The 20,846-nt window shown below is 42.9% G+C and overlaps 1 protein-coding gene across 1 annotated transcript in view; it reads right to left on the reverse strand.

Moving 5' to 3' along the window:
* Nucleotides 1-20,846, reverse strand: part of HTR4 (5-hydroxytryptamine receptor 4) — a 258,458-nt gene that overhangs the window by 154,704 nt on the left and 82,908 nt on the right. Inside the window, exon 2 of the mRNA XM_019478656.2 lies at nt 16,456-16,537. Within this exon, the coding sequence (XP_019334201.1) occupies nt 16,456-16,537 (82 nt within the window). The remainder of the gene's footprint in view (nt 1-16,455; nt 16,538-20,846) is intronic.

The following is a 20,846-nucleotide window of genomic DNA, read 5'->3' on the forward strand; positions in this document are numbered from 1 at the left end:
TAAGCATCAAATGGTGATTTATACCAGGCATGATGCATAAACTTATCAGATGGGAATTCTTCAGAGTGCCATTATTTTATAGCTGGAAACTGTTCCATGGATTATCCCAAATAAGCATTTGACTAGGGTTCTTGGAGAAAGGTATCCTGGGAGAACAGAATAACCTCAGCAAGGAAGACTATATATAAATGCCTGGGAGAGTGTAAGTATGGAATATTGCTTGAACTACACCAATAGTGTCAATAGCTATGGGCTCTGTTCCCAGTTCTGCCACTCACTCGTTCTTTGCTCTCTGATCTTAGAGAAGTCATTTAACCTTCCTACATATTAGTTTTCTGATCTGCAAAATGGGACCAGTATTAAGTAAAAAATTACCATGTCAGGGACAGGATTATATTCAGATTAAATAGAAGGAAATAGCAGTCATTTTGAACTCTCCCACTGTGGTCATTCTCCAACTGATTTGAACAACATGGAAACAGTCCCTTTGTACAGAAATTGTTGTAAAAAATGAAGGTAACACCCCTGCAATGTTCCTAGCCAGTGACTGAGGAAACTAGTCCAAAAAATAGAGGGGAAAAAGAAGAAAAAATAGCAAAAGGCAAAGAAAACCTCTGAAGATGTAGCCAGTTTACAGCCAGTTTACAATGGCTTGGAGTTTAACAGTTGAGATCCTCTCTAGTGGGTCAGGAGACTTAGATGCAACTGTCTTTAGCCCAAAATAAGATAGTGGGTATTGTTTCAAAAGTGGAAGGCAGTTCAGGAATCCTGCTAAACGTGAATGTTTATCAGATATATGGAATGATATAAGGGCAGAGGTCCAAAGAGTCACAGCTGGAGAAAAATGAAGACACTGCAGGACCATATGAAGGACTAAAGAAAGGAAGAGAAATATTTCAAATGTACTGCATGTGCCTACAGCATTCACGCAGAACATTGAGATGTTCAGTGTTATAGGCCTATAACAATGCCCAATTAAACATAAAGATTGCTTTTTATGGACTTCAAAGGACACTGGATTGGGCACTACAGGAGTGCAAGACCTTAATTTTAAATGAATGCACAAAATGGCATGGAAATAGTGAGGTACTGACTCACGTATTGCAACTTTAACTTCATCATCCTCCTTGGTGAAAGTGCAGCCTAAGCAAAGAGGCACTTGGGTTAAGAAGAATCCGTACAACCTGTATGAGACCTTATATGTCCATGGGCCAAAGCTGCAGTCTCTCCTCCATTTCAGAGCAGCTAGATACTAACCTAAGGCTCCTGGAAAAGTGCTAATGTGCCTCTCAGTTGGACAAAAGTAGGATGTTCATGGACAAGAAAGTAAGAATGTGCTGGCACTTCTTACTGCTTTGTGATTATTTGGCAACTGCCATTAGTCTTTACTTCCTCCTTTTGACTTTCTCTATTTTAACTATGTTACTGTATTTAATACAAGATATTGGGGGAAGGGCATAAATTCTCTTGGTTTACATTAAAAAAACCCAAAAACTCTTGGCTTCAATTAAAACAACCGCTGTTTTACAATCCGTCACGAGCAGTAAACAGAGATCTGTGCAGGGCTGCAAGGAGACAGTTTAATGAGGGCTTTGAGCACGGCTTCCAGGACAAAAGTACAAAGTAAAAACACAAGGTGATTGCCTGGATTAGACCCCAAACTGGTGGGCTCAGAAAAGTGCAATGAAGAGAGGAAGAGCACACACCAACTGCTGACACTTCCTTAGCCTGACGAAGGGTTTTTGAACCCAAAAGCTTGCTTATTAACTATTCTCCAACCATTTGGGTTGGTCTAATAAAAGATATCAAATTCACCCAAGGAACCTTGTCGGCCTATGAAGAGAGGTTGAATTACAGAAAAGAATGAGCTGATACACTGTTGCAGCTGCTGGCTCAGCCTGACAGCCTTGTCCTTCTTATGGACCATAAAGGAAAAAGTCACAAATAATGGTAAAACAGGGTCAGATTCACCTCAGCTACTGCAGACAAACAGTCCTCTCCTGACCCAGAAGGGCCCAAGGGACAGGCAGCATTTTCTGTGGGGGGACTGTCAGGGAAGTGCAGCTTTAAACTTTGGCATAAGCTCCACACAACCCTCACTGATAGAACCTTGTAACATTTCCCCAGACTCCTCTACGTCCTTCCCTTCCCTTTTACACAGCTGAGCACTGCCCAGAAGCGTTTTTAGGTTCTCTGGGACCTACAACATGCTATGATATACCCAAACATTTTATAGGACTTCTATAGCAGAAGAATGACACTTTTAATCAACCCCTGCCACTGAAAAGGCAGATGTTGCTGCTCAGAGGACAATCTGTGAGAACTACTTTTGTTAACAGATGCAGAAATGATAAGTTACTGTAGTAAGTGGCCTCCTTCTGCACAGTAGTAATAGCAGCAGACATGAATATCTGCCAAACCAGTAAGTCATATAACCAATGATTCATTGCCACATTACCGAAAGGACAAAATAAATAGCAGAAGCACTGGATTAGATAAAACAAATGACAGTAATTCCTAACTGCATGGTATATACACTTTATTCTAAGGAGACAGTCCATCAACAATGCTATATATTACCCATAACAGACCATAGATGCATAACCAGCCAAAGATGCACAAACAGAAGAGGACCTGGTTTTACGCGGTATCATTCATATTCATGATATTACAATGCTCTTTCCAAAGCAGTGAATTAGATACAGGTGGCTCAGTAACTGAGCAGGCTAAAGCTGCACTGCAGCAAGGATTCAACACTCAGCAATAGCTCACTGCAGCTTTGAACATTACAACCTGCACAACTAGGATTGAATCCTGATCAAGACATGGGACTGTCTTCCTGAGCTCTTTGAAAGAAAAAGCACTGGGAATTTTAACCAGCCTGGACAGACAGGGCAAGTGCCAGGCCATTAGGTTCCTACCTACAGCAATACTTGAGACCATTTGAGATCAGACTTGCAATACTACCTCTATTCCAGATGTGATCACCTAACACCATTCTTTCAGGGCAGTTCAGCTATGGCTTGTACCAGACTTTTTAACCATGACCTATAATCAACACTGCTAATCTGATCGCCGTCCCCCACATAGCTCTGTTTATGCTGTTCAGGCCTGATTTCAGGGGTTGTTCCTGGGGCTGGTTGTGTTCAATATCTTCATCAACAATCTGGAAGATGGAATGGAGTGCACCCTCATCAAGTCTGCAAATCACACTGAGCTGGTTGAAGTAATAGATATGCTGGAGGGTAGGGCTAGGATTTAGAGCCACCCAGAGAAATTGGAGGATTGGACCAAAAGAAATCTCATGAGGTTCAACAAGGAAAACTGCAAAGTCTTGCACTTAGGAAGGAAGAATCCTATGCAGTAGGACAGACTGGGAACTGACTGACTAAGCAGCACCTCTGCAGGAAAGGACTTGGGGGTACAGCTGACAATATCTGAATACAAGCCAGCAGTGTGCCCTTTTTGCAAAGAAGGCTAACAGTACACTGGACAGCATTAGTAGGAACGTTGCCAACAGATTGAGGGAAGTGATTATTGCCCTCTATTTGGAAGTGGTGAGGCCACATCTAGAGGACTGTGTCCAGTTTTGGGTCTCCTACTACAGAAAGGATGTAGACATATTGTAGAGAGTCCAGTGGAGGGCAATGAAAATGGTTAGAGGGCTGAGGAACATGACAGCTGAGGGAATTGGGCTTATTTAGCCTGGAAAAGAGAAGACTGAGGTGGGGATTTAATAACAGCCTTAACTGCCTAAAAGGTGGTTACAAAGTAGATGGAGTTAGACTGCTCTCAGTAGTGCCAGATAACAGAGCAAGGAGCAATGGTCTTAAATTTCAGCAAGGGAAGTTTAGATTAAATATTAGGAAAAACCTCTCTCACAAGGAAAGTGGTAAACCACTGGAACAGGCTACCCAGAGAGGTTATGGCATCTCCATCCTTAGAGGTTTTTAAGACCCAGGTAGACAAAGCCTTAGCTGAGATGAAATAACTGAGGATGGTCCTGCTTTGAGCAGGGGGTTGGCTTAGATGACCTCCTGAGGTCCCTTCCAACCCTAATTTTCTGTGATTCTATGATTCTCCTTCTACTTTGTGCCTGTGTCCTCTTCACAGTTTTCACTTCTATCTTGGTCTGTAGCCCCTGGTTACTGCAATCTCTTGTATACAATATTTTTTAACAGACTCCAAAAACTATCTTTTCACAAATCCTTTCCTGAACCTTTTAACTAGAGATGGATGTTTTTACTTACAAAGATACTGAAGTTCAGTAGCATAATGTGGGGTAGGCAAGTAGGGCATATGCCCTAGGCACTGCCGGAAGGAGGTGGGGGACCTCACTTTTCCGTTCCCCAGCTTGGCTTGTGCTTCCCAGTTGCATGTCACAGAAGCACAGACAATGTGTCTCATGGAATACAAAGTATTCTGGAAATCATAGTTTTATAGAGCAGCAGTGGAGTTCATCAATGCTAGAGAGAGAATTGATGCCATTTTTTCTTTTGCCACTGAAATCAGCAATTATTTTGCCTCCTGACATGGTTTTCAGTGGCAAAAAAAGTTCCCCCCAGAAGCAGCAAATTCCACTGCCACTTGAGAGACCTAGAATTTCCAGAGTGACTTATACTCCTTAACACACACTGCCCACAGACTGCTCTCTGCTGCTGTGCGCTGCCTCATGGGGAAGGGTGAAAGAGGCCTGACCACAGCATACTATTCAGCTGTTACACCTCTGCTGAAGATAGAGAGACTGCACTAGATGACAAATGTTAATGTTTATAATCTGACTCTAACAAAGAAATGGTAGTGTTGGAATCTTGTTATATTTGTGATAGTCCAGACTCCAGGATATATGCAAGAGGCAGGGATATTTTTGTCAGCAATGTTATTTATTGGGCCAATTGTATGATTGGGAAAGAGTTTAGATAAGTTTTGAGGACAACATGTTTTTCTTCAGGTCTGAAAAAGAAGCATACGCAGTTTGAGCTAAGTAACAAATAGAATAACAGCCTGTGATAAACTCCATGTTTAAATAAAAACACAGTCTGTTAAAAGAAATGGAGAAAGGCTGTAAAAAGCGGAGATAGAGATTATCAAGATAAGCTGGAAGACAAGAGAAATGCAGCAGAAAGGATAACCTGGTAAGTGGAAGAGCAAAACTATTCAAGAGGGAAGGGGGTTTTGGAATATAGAAATATTAGCAAGTGGATTATAATGAGACAAATAATCTCTGTATAATACCTAGCTTTTGGCATCCAGTAAAGTTAAAGGAAGGACATTTTAATGTGATCAGGATCTTCTTGGTAACCTAGTAAAAGAGCAGTGTAACCAAAAAGTATGAGTTATATGGCCATCTCCTATGCTGGGACACTTTGAATATGCAGACAGAGCAAGGAAATGTCCTTTTATCCATATTCTGCCCGTAAAATTATAAATGTCTCCCCAGCTCTGCAGCTCCTGTCGGTGAGCACTCTATTGACTCTCTTTAGTTTGATCCAGGTTTTAAAATTCCATTAATTAAGTGTTGGTGGAGGTGTTTGGAAAGCTATTCTGATAAATATAGTGCTATAAAATGTTTCCCTAGACACTTGAGAGAAAAATTCAACAATATGAAAAGTACCCTGGCTGGTAACATTGTACCACTGTTGTGTGAGTTGCATCATGGCTCTAAGGAGAATTCCACATAGACAACCTTACACGTTCCGTTACTCAGATAATAAGGGTTTTGAAGGCAGGCACAAATATGTAAAGCTACACCCACCTGGACAAAGAACTAGTGCAGTGGCATGGCTTCTGCTTCCTCATAAGGAAAAGGCCCATATCCTGTTAGACGTGGCCTTGACCTCTACTCCAGTCCTAGGTTTGTGGTAGTTTCTGGCCACTCCACACTTCTCTATCTCCACCACTACTGTAAATGACTTTGTTGCTACATTTGTGGCTACAAGCCTTTCTCCCCAGATCTCTGTGTTTGCCAGTCATGGGACATAAACTGGGTAATTCTGCAATGGCTGTTACCCTGTCATTATGGCCAGATTCTATCAATGACGCATTTAAAAATGACAACGCCACATCCAATAATTGAGTCCATCAATTCACTTTCTCATTCCTTCATCTTGCTCCTCATTTCTTAAAACCAAGATGAGATTAATGTAAGATGCAGTGTACTGCTTTCCTAGAAGGTCCTGCATTTTTCACCAGGCTCTGAGCCATAAAATATCCTCAGCAATTAGTTAGCAGGCCTTTGCCTGATAAAACCAAGAGTCTGGGACCAATTAGCATTTCCCTAAAATTCTGTGATTTCAGGGACTTGATTTAAAAAGGAAAAGCGATGCTCAGTGTGACAGATGCAAACAGCTTTCTCTTTAGTTTCTTTAATGAAGCGAGACTGCCTTCTGTGAGAGGTGCCTTAGGAGGGTTTATATAAAAACCACACTTCTGGCAATGGAATCTGTAGTGAGGGAAAGCAAAAGCTAATTGCTAAATAGCCCTGAGTCCTTTCCTCAACACCTGAGAAAACAATCTTTTACATAACTGTGTCCAGAAGGCATTATCTCTCACTAATCACACTCTTAATGGAAAATTAATAATTATAACACTTGGTACTTCATTTGAAGATCTGACTGCTCTGAAACATAGAAACTGATCTACCAGATCAGATTATGATCAATCTAGTTCAGGGGTCAGCAACCTATGGCCCACGGATGTGACCTACTGCAGAGATTTGATCCAGCTTAAGGTGATGACTGGTGGGGACGGATTGGTGGCATGCAGCAATCAGACAGTCAAATGCCCTGATGGAAAATACGTAGGAGAGACCAAACAACAACTGTGCACCAGAATGAATGCACACCGGAAATCTATCAAAGACAGGAATACCCAATTACCGGTGGGGGCACATTTCTCACAAGAAAACCACTCTTTCTCCAATCTCTCAGTCCTGATCCTCAGAGGAAACTTACAAAACACTTCCCAGAGACGAGCCTATGAACTGCACTTCATCAACCTCCTGGATACTCAAAATCATGAACTAAATATAGACATTGGATTTATGACACATTATAACCTGTCTGACATCTGGCTCCCCAGGTACTTCTCCACTATTCATCTCCCTTCCCTCCCTGCCACCCAGCCTGTCTCTCGCCCATTGACTCCTCAATCTACATTTTCACTGACTGCCTGTCTTGTATGCATACCAGCCCAGCCCTTGGCTTCTTTACTCTTCATTCCATCCAGGAAGAGCACACTCCCACTGCTGAAACTTCCTTAGCCTGATGAAGGCTTTTTGAACCCGAAAGCTTGCTTAATAATTGTTTTCCAACTATTTAAGTTGATCTAATAAAAGATATCAGATTCACCCAAAGAACCTTGTCTGCCAGGCAACCAGGAGGCATTTTTGGGGCAACATGAATGAATAGTGTCACTGCTAAGAGGGAGGAAAATGGCCGAGGCTGACTGACCACCAGCTGCTGTTGAACTGCCTAAATGGCATGAGATATTTCACCTTTCCTGTGTTGCAAATAATCAGAAGGGGCCAGGTTTACTTCTCATGTGGCTTGGTGGTGGGCAGCTTTACATCATTTGTGCCTAGAAGGAATACTGAAAAGATGAAAATCCTCTGAAAAATGAAAAGACTATCACAGACTCTTTGGTAACCTCATCTCTCCATGCTGTCTACTCAAACTTTTTTGCTCAAATATTTGCTGTCCACTGCCAGATGCTCAAAAGAGTTACAGCTTCCCTCATCTTCTAATGCTCAACTCACAAAAAGGTTTCACTTTTAAAGAGCCCCTTAAGATGCATCAACAAAACCTGTTGGATCAGCTCTTGACATACGGAAACTCCTTTATCTGCATAGGTAAACTGAGTTGTTTTTCCATCTACCTGCCCATTATGAGCCTACCACCTGGTTTGCATACAGATAAATAGATGAATCTGCATATTCTACAATGCCCTATGCACACACAGAAGTAATAAAACAGAGGTTCTAAAGCTATCTTTACACAATTTTTAGAGGATTAATTTTTCTTGTGTGTGCCTAAATAGACTTGGTTCATTTCTTCTTCTTTAGTCTCTGATGTTGAAACTGCAGCTGATGTATTAAAATTAAATTGCAGAACTTGTCAAAAACAATAAAAAATGTTACAGAATTTTCTGAAGCTTTTAAAGGTTTTCAACTTTTGTTATAAATGTTGCAATGTCAGAATTTCACTGAAAAATGTTTGCTTGTCAAAACATTTAAGTTGTCTCTGAACTGAAATGAAAAATCTTAGGTGGAGTTGTGTTGGTGCAAGACCAATAGAAAGAGAATATGACAAACACCACAGTGAAGATGCAGGCTTTCGGGCTAAGTTCTATGCAATGGAAATACTAGATGCAGAAGGAATGCAAGATTTACAACACATATTCCTCCTGAGGATGTGGGAAGAAGAAGATATCTGACTTCATTGTCTGGTGTGAACATCACCAGCATGACCACGCATAGCAGCAAAATCTCTTCAGGTATGAGAAGCTTGCTAACTAGGTAACTATTGCTAGCAAGCCAGTCAGCATGAAGTCCTAACACATTCCTTTTTATGATATGCCCTGAGTTTTTTTTGTAACCATTGTTTAAAATCCAGAGGGTGTTTTTCTTTTCCTGTGTTCTCACTTCTTTAAGTTATGTCAGATTTTGATCCTGCATTTCCTAACAGTGCCTCATTAATTGGCTGCAATAATGAATGTGTCCACTAACAATGACAAGCCCACAAGAAGCAGAGAAATTCTATAAAATATAAATCTAAAATAGTTGCAAAGCCATTTATTTTTCAGTCTTTGAATTAGGGGAAAAGGAGAATTTTTTATCCACATTGACAGCTATAAATATGATTCACAATGGGGATTGTCAAAAACTCATTTCTGTTCCAGGGATGTTACTCGAACCTTCTGCAGCTCTGCACATGAGCCTTTATAATTTACAATCCTTTTAATTTAAATGAAACATTCTGTACAACATTCATACAGTTGATTCTGCCTACTTAAACTTAAAGTGATAGTTGTGAACTAGTCATCCACCAGAGTCCTCAGCATCCTTGGAAACATTTTGTCAAAGGCAGCCTTGGAATGTCTCACATCCCCTCCAGTAAAAGCACCAGCCCTCTTTAAGCATGGTAGCCCTTAAGTACATGCCTAATGTTAAACATGGCTGATTCCACTGATTTCATAGATTTCATAGACATTAGGGCTGGAAGGGACCTTGGAAAATCATTGAGTACAGTTCCCTGCGCAAGGGGCAGCAAGTCAGCTGGGGTCATAGGATCCCAGCAAGATAAGCATCCAAATTTCTCTTGAAGGCATTCAATGTGGGTGCTTGAACCACCTCCAATGGCAGGCTATACCAGACCTTGGGGGCTCAGACAGTAAAGAAATTCTTCCTTATGTCCAGCCTGAAATGGTCTTGCTGGAGTTTATAACTGTTCAACCTTGTCATCCCTTGGGGCGCTCCGGTGAACAATCGTTCCCCCAGGCCCTGGCGAACACCCCTGATAAACTCATAGGTGTCCATCAGATCACCCCTGAGCCTGCACTTTTCCAGGCTAAAGAGCCCCATAGCTCTCAGCCTGTCGTCATAAGGTCTGTTTTCCTGACCTCTGATCATGCGCGTGGCTCTTCTCTGGACTCTCTCAAGCTTCTCCACTTCCTTTTTGAATTGTGGAGCCCAAAACTGGATACAGTACTCCAGCTGCAGCCTCACCAAGGCTGAGTATAACGGGAGAATAATGTCCTGGGATTTACTTGAGAAGCATCTATGGGTGCAAGCCAGCGTTTTGCTTGCTTTACTAGCCGCAGCATCACATTGAAGGCTCATGTTCATCTAGTGGTCAATCATGACCCCCGAGTCCTTTTCATCCATAGAGCTAGCCAGTGTAGCACTGCCGAGCCTATAAGGATGCTGCAGGTTTTTCCTACCAAGGTGGAGAACCTTGCATTTTTCAGTGTTAAACACCATCCGGTTCTCATCTGCCCACTTCCTGAGCCTGTCAAGGTCAACCTGGATCGCCCTTCTGTTCTCAGGTGTGGATGCTTTACCCCAGAGTTTGGTATTATCGGCGAACTTAGCCAGTCCACTTCTGACTCCAATGTCCACATCATTAATGAAGATGTTGAACAATACAGGTCCAAGGACAGAGCCTTGGGGGATCCCACTCGTCCTATTTACAGCTGGGTGTGTATTCAAGGACAAATGGTGAAATTCTTCTTTTAAGGGCTTTGCTTAGCCTATCTATGCTGTTATCCCCTTGGTGTTAGAAGGCTTTTTGTCTGATTAAAATGTGCCCCCTTACACATGTGGACTTTCCAGTTGTGTATCTAGAAGTCCCTTGGGGAAAGTGCATTCTCACTAACCTCACTATATGACTTAAAGCAATTTTCTACAACAAAATTTGGAAACTCTGCTTTGCTTTGGTAAAAAATGTTAAATATGTTGTTTCAGGCTGAAACAACTGGAATCAGAAAAGGACAGAAACATCAGCTACCTACTGGTAGCTGACATGTATAGTTCTCAGAAACAACAATCCATGGCTGGATATTTGCAGAGTTAGAAGAAAATACATATGCCTAGAGGGAAACAGTGGATATATCTGTCTAACATAGTGTAAAGTAAAGGTCTGTATTATATAGTTCAGGAATAAATCCAATAAGAACAAGAGAAAATATTTTTGCAGTAAACAAAAGAATGAGACTTGACCACAGAGTCGGACTGATCAAACCAACTGGCAAACATTAAATTAATATTTTTTTAGGACAGTTTTCAGATTCCCATGGAAAGAGGAAAAATTGCTTTCTGCTGTCTTTTAACATCTGAATGACAAAAAGGATGATTTACTGGGTGAGAATGAATCTCATCAGATATCCTTCACCTGGATGAGACAAAATTAGCTCACTGCACAAAATACTTAGTTTTCAAGAGATAATAAGCTTTTGAGAGCATTTCTGAAGGAGCATGAGCTCCAGTCACTTCTTTAAAGAGCTACTTTCTACTTTATTTAGATTACAAGTTTCATTTTAAAATGTTGTAAGTTCTATAGGGGAGAGACAAGGGATTTACAAAATCTAATTCTTGTAGGAATAATCTGTCGTTTGTTTTTTACTCAGCAAAAAAAGTGTGTCTATTTTAGTTTAGACTTTTTTTAGAGGGGTAGATGTGCAGACACAAAAGCAATCTGGTCAGTTCATGAGTAGAGGTGGGTAAATGCTAATTACTAATAAATAATACTAATAAAACTATCACTATTCAGCAATTTCCATAGTTATCATTGCAGTGAAGGGCAAAAAAACCACCTAAATGTTGAAAAGTTTACTGGCATATTTTCCTTTTATTTTTTTTTTACTTCTAACAGCCAATAACTGGAGATGCTTTCTGATATCTTTCAAAGACGGGAGATATTGATAATATAGAATCTCTCTGATGTCAATACTATAATTCCCTTTATAGGGAGAGAGAAATAGCAATAATCACCATGGTTCACAACTCGCACAGCAAAGGCAAGACAAATTTCATTAAGCAAAACACATTACCTCTCAGTATCGATTACCATGTTATAAATGTGACCTGCTAAGTATTCATTAAAGTACTGATTTCTGAAAACATTTGCAGAGTTGGACAAAAGAGGAATAAAGAGAAGTAGAAGAGTTTGGGGTTTTTTCCCTAAACCAGTAAACCATCGAAGAGCCTAGTCTCACAGTACACTTAGGACATGTTAACTTAATTTAAAATATGAGCATCTGCATGTTCAAGCAGTAAAACATGATAAATGCAATCATATCATAGCAAAGCTAGGGCTTTTCATGGGAGGACTATCTTCAAATTTTATTAAGTTACACATGCTCAGCTATCATCAGACGGTTGCACATTTTGCCGTCCTTGCCCAGCTGTGACATCTGCCAGGGACCCTTCTGATGTACAAAGCCTCCATTGTCAGTCCCAGGCCTGGCACCACATCGAGTTTTGAACCAGGTCCTGTGCAGTGCCAGGGCTGGGACTGACCATCAGCAACCTGTGCAAGAGAGATTGTATTAGAGGTCATGTCAGAGATCATAGAAAACATTACCATGTGACTGCTCAAACCATTTTCTAACTTTTAATGCAGCACGGTAATGCTTACAATCTAAATCAAACGTATGCTAGAAGTGCCGTGCAACAGGACTCTAATTCAAATCCTTGTTAAGTCAATGGCAGTCTTTCCTTTTACTTAATGTACTTTGGGTCAGACCCAAACTGACTGTGTAACCCAGGTGGTACGCAGAAGGTACCCCCTCTCCAACTGAAGGGATTCAGTGGATGCGTTACACTGTGGGGAGCATGGCTGCATAGCTGCAGGCCAACAGAGCTTTCTCGAGACCAGGGACACACAGTGATATTTAACTATTTACAGGTTTAATGATACAGCATTATATAAAGCGTATATATGCTTTATATATATAAAGGTGTATATATATATACCTGGGGTGTCCAACCTTTCTGAACATGGGGCTGGATCGTGAACTTCTTATCACCCAGTGGGCCAGCAGGAGCAGGCGCTCGCACAGCCTGTCCAGTCTGGCCGCGGCCTGGGGGGGGCAGGGGTCAAGGGGTGCCGCCTGACCCTGCCGTGTCCTCCCTGCCACCTTGGCAACCTCGAGGATGCTTCCACACCTGCACGCCTGGGCTCAGCAGCCAGGGAGACATGTGGGGACCCTACAGGAGGGTGCAGGATGTGCAAGGACACCCCGCTGTTCCCTCTCCCCTAGGGCAGCCTGAGCCCGACAGGCAGGACTCCATCCCTCCCCAAAGCTCGTGACTCGCCACCCCCAGCGCGATGTCTGCGGGTGCAGGGGGATGCGGGGACGTGCCAGCTTCCCGCCCCAACAGCCACAGCAGCAGCAGCATTTCCCGTGGGCCCGGCTGCAGCATCCCTCCGCACTGACATCCGCACCCGCCCACCTGCTGCACCGTGACCTGCTCCAGCCGGAGGGACCAGTGCAGGGCGGGGCCAGCATGCAAATGAGGAAGGGAGGGGCAGGGCTAAGACAGGACACAGTGAAACAAAGAGGGAGGGGAGGAGCCGCACCGCGTCGGCAACGTCAAGCTAACGTGCTGCATGTAGGAACCTTGTCCTTTCCCCAGCCCTTCAGCAGCCATTAGGAAGCTGTTGAGGGGCTGGGGGAGGGACAAGGGGTGGGAACGAAAGTAAATAGCATTTACTTTCGTTTCCCATCGCAGCACCACGGGCCACAGAAAATGGCTTGGCGGGCCACATGTTGGACAAGCTTGATATAAAGCTTGCAAACATGATTTTATGTACATCTCTCTCTCTCCATTATATACCTGCTATTTATAGATATAGGTTTACACAGGCAATAGCTCTTGTTAACCCTTGACTCAGGCACAGGCCTAGTCCTCTGGCCTTCAATTAATCTGCAGCCTCTGCCCCATCGACAGAGCTCTTCAGGCAGCAAGCAAAGGAGCACTTAATGATTAAACACAGGTTAATTAACAAGCAATGACAAGAATATCTGGCAATGAGGGGACAAGAATTGTATGGACACAATCAGGTTACATCAAACGAAATACACATATATACAGATAATCCATACAATGAGTTCAGATATAAAACAGCTTACAGTCCTTTACAGTACAAGAAGAATGCATGGTTACAACAGGAATCCCAACAGTGTGGAACCAGACCACAACACTGGCACAGCAGCTGTGCCCACAGAAATAATGGCAATCCAGGGAAAGATCCCAGTACCTAATAAAACATCATTACTCTCTCCCAGGTCACTCAACTAGGAGGGGCCCGTAACTATGATACTACCCTTAACAAACAGGGGGGCCCTAGACTCCCCTCTGTGACCAAGGTCAAATTGTCCCCACCCCTCAGGTGCTTCCCCTTAATCCTCCGCAGTGAGGAACACCCCTCCTCACCTGTGGAAATCCCCTTTCCAGGTAACTCGCAACTCCCAGTGTCCTCTCTTGCCGGGGTGGTCGACCCGCCTGGTTGCTTCTAGTGGGAATAAGGCCCAAGCTGCCTGGTGCAGTCACCAAGGCCTATCAGCCCTCTCTCATCTTGCCAGGCACTGCCCTGTGCACTGAGACCTGCGCTGCCTCATGCAACCGCAGCAGCCTGTCAGCTCTACAACCCTGTGGACCAATCTGTGCACTGATGACCCAGCTCCTGCCTCATGCAGGGTTGGAGATCCCGCACTACCCAGCCATGAGGTCCCGCCTGCTCCCAGACCTTCCGTGCACCGATCTGTGCACTAATGCCATGGCTCCCTCCACGGCAGGGCTGGGGACACAGCCTCTTGCTGCTCCCTGTTAGGCAGTGGAGTCTTCTGGGGCGCTTCTAGGGCAACTGTTCTGCCCCGCTGGTCAGCTCTACCAGCTCTTCACAAGCCCTGTCTTCATTGTCCCTTGCTGACAGCTCCCCATGTGCTAGACACGCAGGTTTTTATCCCTTCTGGAGGCTCTGCCCCCAAACTGCAAATGGACCAATAGGAAAGCCTGAGGGGTTAGTTCCCCCTCAGGTCCTCTTTTTCACCCTGCCCCTGGGTCAGGGCAGGGCAAGCTTGCCTCCTGCCTCCTGATTGGTGGAATGCTCCACCAATCGGCCTGAGCCATTTCAGGCTCAAGCTAACAATCCGGGCTGCCGGTGAGGCCACTGGCCAGCCTCCCACAACTGTATTTGTGGTGTGGGATATATATGTATGTATACGCGTGTGTACACGTATATATGGGCAATAGATAGCAGAGTTCCATTACGTGTGTAACACATACATGCACACATATATAATGGAACTCTCTGATTTGCTAACAATGTAAGCTGTGCAGCAGTCAACGGCAGTATATTATGTGGCCTGACTGTATCTGATATATGGGAACACGAGTGAGGAGCATAAACATTCTATTTGATGGTGTTGGAAAAGCTCCCAAAATGAAACCTGTTATGAGTCTTTATAGAACAGAAATTGCCTTTGAGACGTAGTTACATTCACATCTTCCTACACAGCCTGTGAGAACGGGATATGATTTGCTGAAGTAATTATCCTGCCCCAAGTCCATGAACAAGAAATCTGAGATGGCAGGGTTTACCAGTGGGATCACCAATAGCAACAGAGTTAGGCAACGAACACTTCACCTAAAGAGGGTCCAAGAAATCATTATTTCAATCCCAAAGGAAAAGATGAAGAGACAAAGTTTCTGAATAGATTCTAGTTTCATACTTTTCTCCTCTGACAACAGGTGCTCAAGTTATGCATCGCTGATGCTTGTTTTTTATCCTGGTATAACTTCATTTGCCTCCATGGAATCCCTCTCTACTTTTACCTCTGTACTAGAGAAGAAAAAAAGTGCCCAGTGAAGAAAACTCCCATACGACCTCTCCTCTTTTATTCAACAGGATGCTTTATTTTAACATAGCTAAATGATGCATTAATCTCTCTCCCAAGTTTGAGCCTGGGAAATGTGCCTTATTTCTTTCTCTTGTTACTGTGCACACTTCTGCTTTCTGTTAGGCAACTCATTGGGGAAATACTTCCTGGAAAAGGAGAACACATGCATTTGATCTACCTGCATTTGATCAGTCTACTCAGTGGAATTTCTCAGATACCTGTCATTTAGTATCTTGGCAAATAAATGTAAGGAAACAGTTCAGAGAAATGCTGCTTTGAAAAAAATAAACTAAAACATAAAGAAAATGGAAAAGATCGTGTTTCTCGATGTTGGAATAGGCTAATTTACTTCAATTGACCTGATAACATTGAGGTAAATCAACTGTTCCAACACTGTGAGCAAATTAAGCTTAGATAAAAGAACTATTCCAACCAGGAGATTTTATAACACTTTCAGCTCTCCTGTGAAATAGTAAAATTTCTTGTACATGGAAATGAAAATTCATATCTTTGCATTCTCCTATTCCTGAGGAAGGGTAAGTGTGCCCAAAAGCTTGCAAATAAAGACCTTTTTTTGCAAATATCTAGTTGGTCTAATAAAAGGTATCACCTCTGCCATGAGTTCTGATTCCTTCAGTTTCCAGGGCATTACATACATACAGACAAAGTATATTCTGTTATTTTGGTTCTGTTATTTCTGACTCACCCCAGCATTTTTAGAAGATCATACTGAACAAAAAATCAAGGAACAGATTCTCAGACAGAGTAAACTGACTGACTTATTTGGTTTCAATAAAGCTACCTTGATGTTACCTCTGGGAAGGACCTGAGTTGTAGTTTGTGAGATTCGTCACAATTTCCACTTAAAAAAATAACTGAGTAAGACTACCTAATCATGCAAACTCCAGGAAACTCCAAATCCAATAGTGCTGTATTAGCAGTAACCTTAGACCACAGGCAAACAGAAAGATACAGATCCTGCAGCTTTGCAAACACACTGTGTCATTATTGAACTCCTGTGGCTCAAGAGTCAGCAAATTTCCCATCTCCTACCTCACATTAACATCAAGTTCTTCCATCACAGGCAATAGGCATAGGTAGCTGGAAGTCCAGTGCCCACAGAAGAAACCTGGTCCTGCAGTGAAGAGAGACAGAAAGGAATTTAAAGTTAAAGGGTATGGCAGTTGTTTTATTTACCCCAATGTAGAAACAAGCTTATATTGGTATAACCATTCTGTGCCCCTTTGATCCAAAGTTATTTCCAAATAAGATAAATAAGCAATCTGTATACAATAAATCTGTTCCACTTTATCGAATGTTATTTCTTTAATTGCGTCTGTGGCTGTTTCTCTATTATTTACATAAATGTCGCCATGGATTAATATGGCACTTTATAGCCATGGTAAAATCCTGATCTCAATTAAAATGATGGCAAAGCTCATGTGGAGTCAGGATTTCAACTGAAGACAGGGATCTGCTTTTGGTTCCATTTGCACCAGTGTAAATGTAACATATATTAGCACTGCCTGCTGTCCCATTCTAATGTCCTCCAGGAAGTTTAGAGGTCTGTTAGCACTGTTACCTAATTATCTTATTTCTTTAATGCAAGCACTAGAGACTTGTAGTTTTAGATCAAATTTGCCCCGTCCTCTTCCTGCTGGATGACCCTGATACAAGTTTATCAGAATAATTCTACTGAAGTCATTTACATAGTATATTTGTTCTGGAGCAATTTCAAAGTCCCTACCTCAAGGTACAATCTAAGGGTCAGATCCTATAAACCTTTACTTAAAGGAGTCTGGCCTAAGAGTTAGGTGAGGCACAACCTGGCAAAATAAGACAACAGAACAGAAAACTGGATTGAGAGAGAGGTTGATCCTTCAGTCCACCTACTAATGAAACCAATAGCAAAACTCCATCAACAATAATGCGAACCTGTTTCTGATCCATAGGCAGTATCAGCTCATGAGGTTACTTGTTTGCTCACTTTATACTACACATTGGTTTGTTTCATTTTAAAAGATAAATAGCATTGAGTTAAGGTGAGAAAGGAGAGGGGATTTACTTGCATCTGTTTCTTTGATGAATCCCATCCCCACAACCATCTGTCAACAGGCTTCATATTTATTCTAATTATTTACATGTTTACATCTCATTGTTAATCATTTGTAAGTAGGCAGTGAATACCTTATTAAAACCAAATAAAAAATAGCTCAAGAGGTAACATAGTTGAAATGAATCAATGTCCTACTACTGCTCAAGGCAACGCTCTGCCTTGTGAAGAATAAATGCAACTGAACAATGAAATCCAATTCTTAAGTGAACAAAATGTCTACCCAGCCTGCCTTGGGACAATCAAAGGTGTTTCTGGCACAATGTCAGAGTGAGCTTCTTCCAAAGACACAAAGATTTCCAGGAAAAAAAACACAGCTACTTATCATGGAAAGTTGAGTTCCTGGCACCAATGGCAAAAATTGTTCATCTCACATGCTACAACATGATTTTGCTCTTACTGCCAGCAGGACCATGCAACAAGTTTGGCCTATTGCTGCATAGGTGCGTAATCCTGTTTAAAGAAACTGTTCCTCCTAGCGTAAGAGACATTCCTCAGTAATTACCTGGGGTTCGGGTTTTCTGTTCACTATGGAAAAATGTGGTAAAACCTGGATTTTCTCATTTTAAGGAAAAAAAAAACAGATTTTCTCTTTTAAAGGAAAAAAATGCAGGAAACAGTGGGTTTCCCCTTGCAGGCTGGCAGAGTTCCAGCCTAACAGGGGCTGGGGGGAGCTGGAGGAAGGTGATCAGGCAGGGGCACCATGTGAATGTGCACACATACACATGCATATGGCCACCAGGCAGCCTGGAGAGAAGCTCCCACAGCTAAGTCTGGGGAGTGGGGTGGAGGGGGAATTGAGGCCCCAATAGTTAGTGAGGGAGGGAGGGAGGGAGGCAGTTGGGTGGGGCTGGAGTTGCTGCCCAGCCAGGGTGGTTTGTGGGGTTTGGGCTCAGGGCCAGGACAGGAATCTGTGGCCACAGGACCTGGGCAGGGAGCAGAACAGAGCCACAGCTGGGTTGTCCAGGGGCCAGTGAGAGGGCTGGCTTCCCACCACTTCATGTATTCCTGGAGGGGAGGGTAATGGGGGGCATGTGCCCCCCAGCTTTGTGCATGGGGTGGGTGCAGGCTGCCCACCACATGCTCAGGGCTCCCTGCCTTGGTGCCCTTCCCCTGGGGCCTTCACAGCCCATAGGATGAGACCCAGTGGGGCAGAGAAGCTCGATGCTGCTGCCACACTGCCATGGCGAGGTACCCCCTGCTCACCCAGCGGCAGCGGGAGGCACAACTCCACACTACCACTCTTGCTGCTGCCAGGTGGGCAGGGGATGCCTCATCATAGCAGCACTTGTCTTGTGGCAGCAACATTGAGCTCCACCCCACTCTGCCCTGCTGCACCGGGTCTTGTGCACTGGGCAGCAGAAGGGAGGGCAGCAGGGCAGAGAAGGTGAGCCCGCAGTGGGCAGCCTGCATCCACTCCCCACACAAGCTCCACTCCAGCTGTGCTTCCTACGGGGGAGGAGAAAGCAGCTGCCAACTCCCATAGGCAGCAGCTGGGGCTCAGGGGCTGCTTGGGGTGGGGCATGGGGCTGTGAACCCAGGTCCCTGGTCCCCTCCAGCAGGGCAGGGGGGCAGGGGGGGCAGCGGGTGGTGAGTGAGCGGCCCCAGCAGGGTCTAGGGGGCTGTGGGTGGCGAGTGAGGGGCACCAGTGGGAGGCGGGGGGAGCTGTGGGTAGCAAGCAAGGCACACTGGCAGGGCTAGGGGGCTGTGAGTGGGGAGTGAGTGGTACCAGCAGGACCAGGAGTGTTTGGTTGGAAAGTGAGGGTCACCAGGAGGGATGGGGGGGGGGGGGGTTGTGAGTGGGGAGTGAGGGATTTTGAGGGGTTTAAATAATAGAATTTGCAATTTTTAACCAGAGGAAAATCAGGAACCCTGGTAATTACAAAGGCTTTATCCAACCAGTTCAAATAGCAATGGCTCAGTCACCTGGTGCAGGAAAGGACGCACATAAAAGCACCGTTGACCAACTTGTCTCAAGCATCTCTCCTCCTGATGAAACCTTCACTGGCCCCCGAAAAAGGACATACACACAAGTGCCATTGACCAACTTATCTCATGCATCTCTTCTCCTTCAATTCTCAAAGCAGAATTACACAATAAAATTTTAATGAATTCTCCTCTAATTAAAACTAAATCACACAAATGTCTTTGATGCCTACCAGTATCTCCTGAGTTCAGTAAATTCCTAGACTGGAATATATTTCGCCCAGGTCTTATTTCTATAAATAAAGGCAACACTACAAAATCATAATTAATGTCACAATCCTGTCAAGTGTTCAGCCAGAACAAGCACCTATGCCCATGCAGAACAATTTACAACATCTGGCTATAAACGTATAGGCTGGATAAGAGCTGATTGAAGAACAGAAAAATTGTTTCATTCATTCAGTTTTGAACATTCAAAAGTGTTTTTTTCCCCCACTATGAGAATTTTTTTAAATTGGGGGGGGGAGGGGTTGCTTAAAAAAAAAAAAAAAAATCTATGCTTCTGTTTCATTAAAACAGTTGGGAGATTTTTTTCATTCCACTCTCACCAGAAGCAACCAGAATTAGCAAACTTTCTGGATGAAAATATGGTTCAAACACAGACATCACCTCAAAATATTTCAGCTTTTGAAACAACATTTTTACAAAAATGTACTTGATCAAAAATATTTCATTCAGCTTTCATTGTTATTTTTAAAGGACATTTTTCTCCCTTAGACAATCCTAACCATAAATGAGTACTTTTTAATTAAAAAGAAAAATAAGAGAAATCCAGTCAACTGATAAAGTTGCAAACCTGGATGAAAAAAACGCAAGTGAAAAATACTTAGTAAATTAATGACTCCTTTGACATTAAGTTAAAACACTGACTTACTACTAAATTAAAATAGGTTTCCTATGAAATTGCACTGTACAACTGTCTGAATGCTCAATAATGAATGCTGTAATTATAAAGAACTTAATGATTTAGAACCCATAGTTTTAAAAAATGTAGTTTGCCCCAGTAATTTTAATTGGTATGAATATTAATGCCATTTTTAATTATCTCTAACTCCACTGAGTCAAAAGAACTTACCATTATAATAAAAAACTTGTGTGTTTACTAGTGGGGGCCCATTGAAAAAATGTAACTAACTATCGGCATCCTCTTAAAAACATGTGCTAAGCTCTTTGGCGTTGATCGTCTCTCAGTATATGTTTTTAGAGAAATTAGCAAAATGCCACTACTATAGCACTGCTTATAGTAAAACAAAAAATAATAATGAAGTATAGTTTCTTGGGATGAAAGGAAAGAGTGGGAGTTTTGAATCAGAAATCCTGGAAATGACGCTGGAAAGGTATTGTA

The sequence above is a fragment of the Alligator mississippiensis genome, chromosome 9 (genome assembly GCF_030867095.1).
Source record: "Alligator mississippiensis isolate rAllMis1 chromosome 9, rAllMis1, whole genome shotgun sequence".
NCBI lineage: Eukaryota > Metazoa > Chordata > Crocodylia > Alligatoridae > Alligator > Alligator mississippiensis.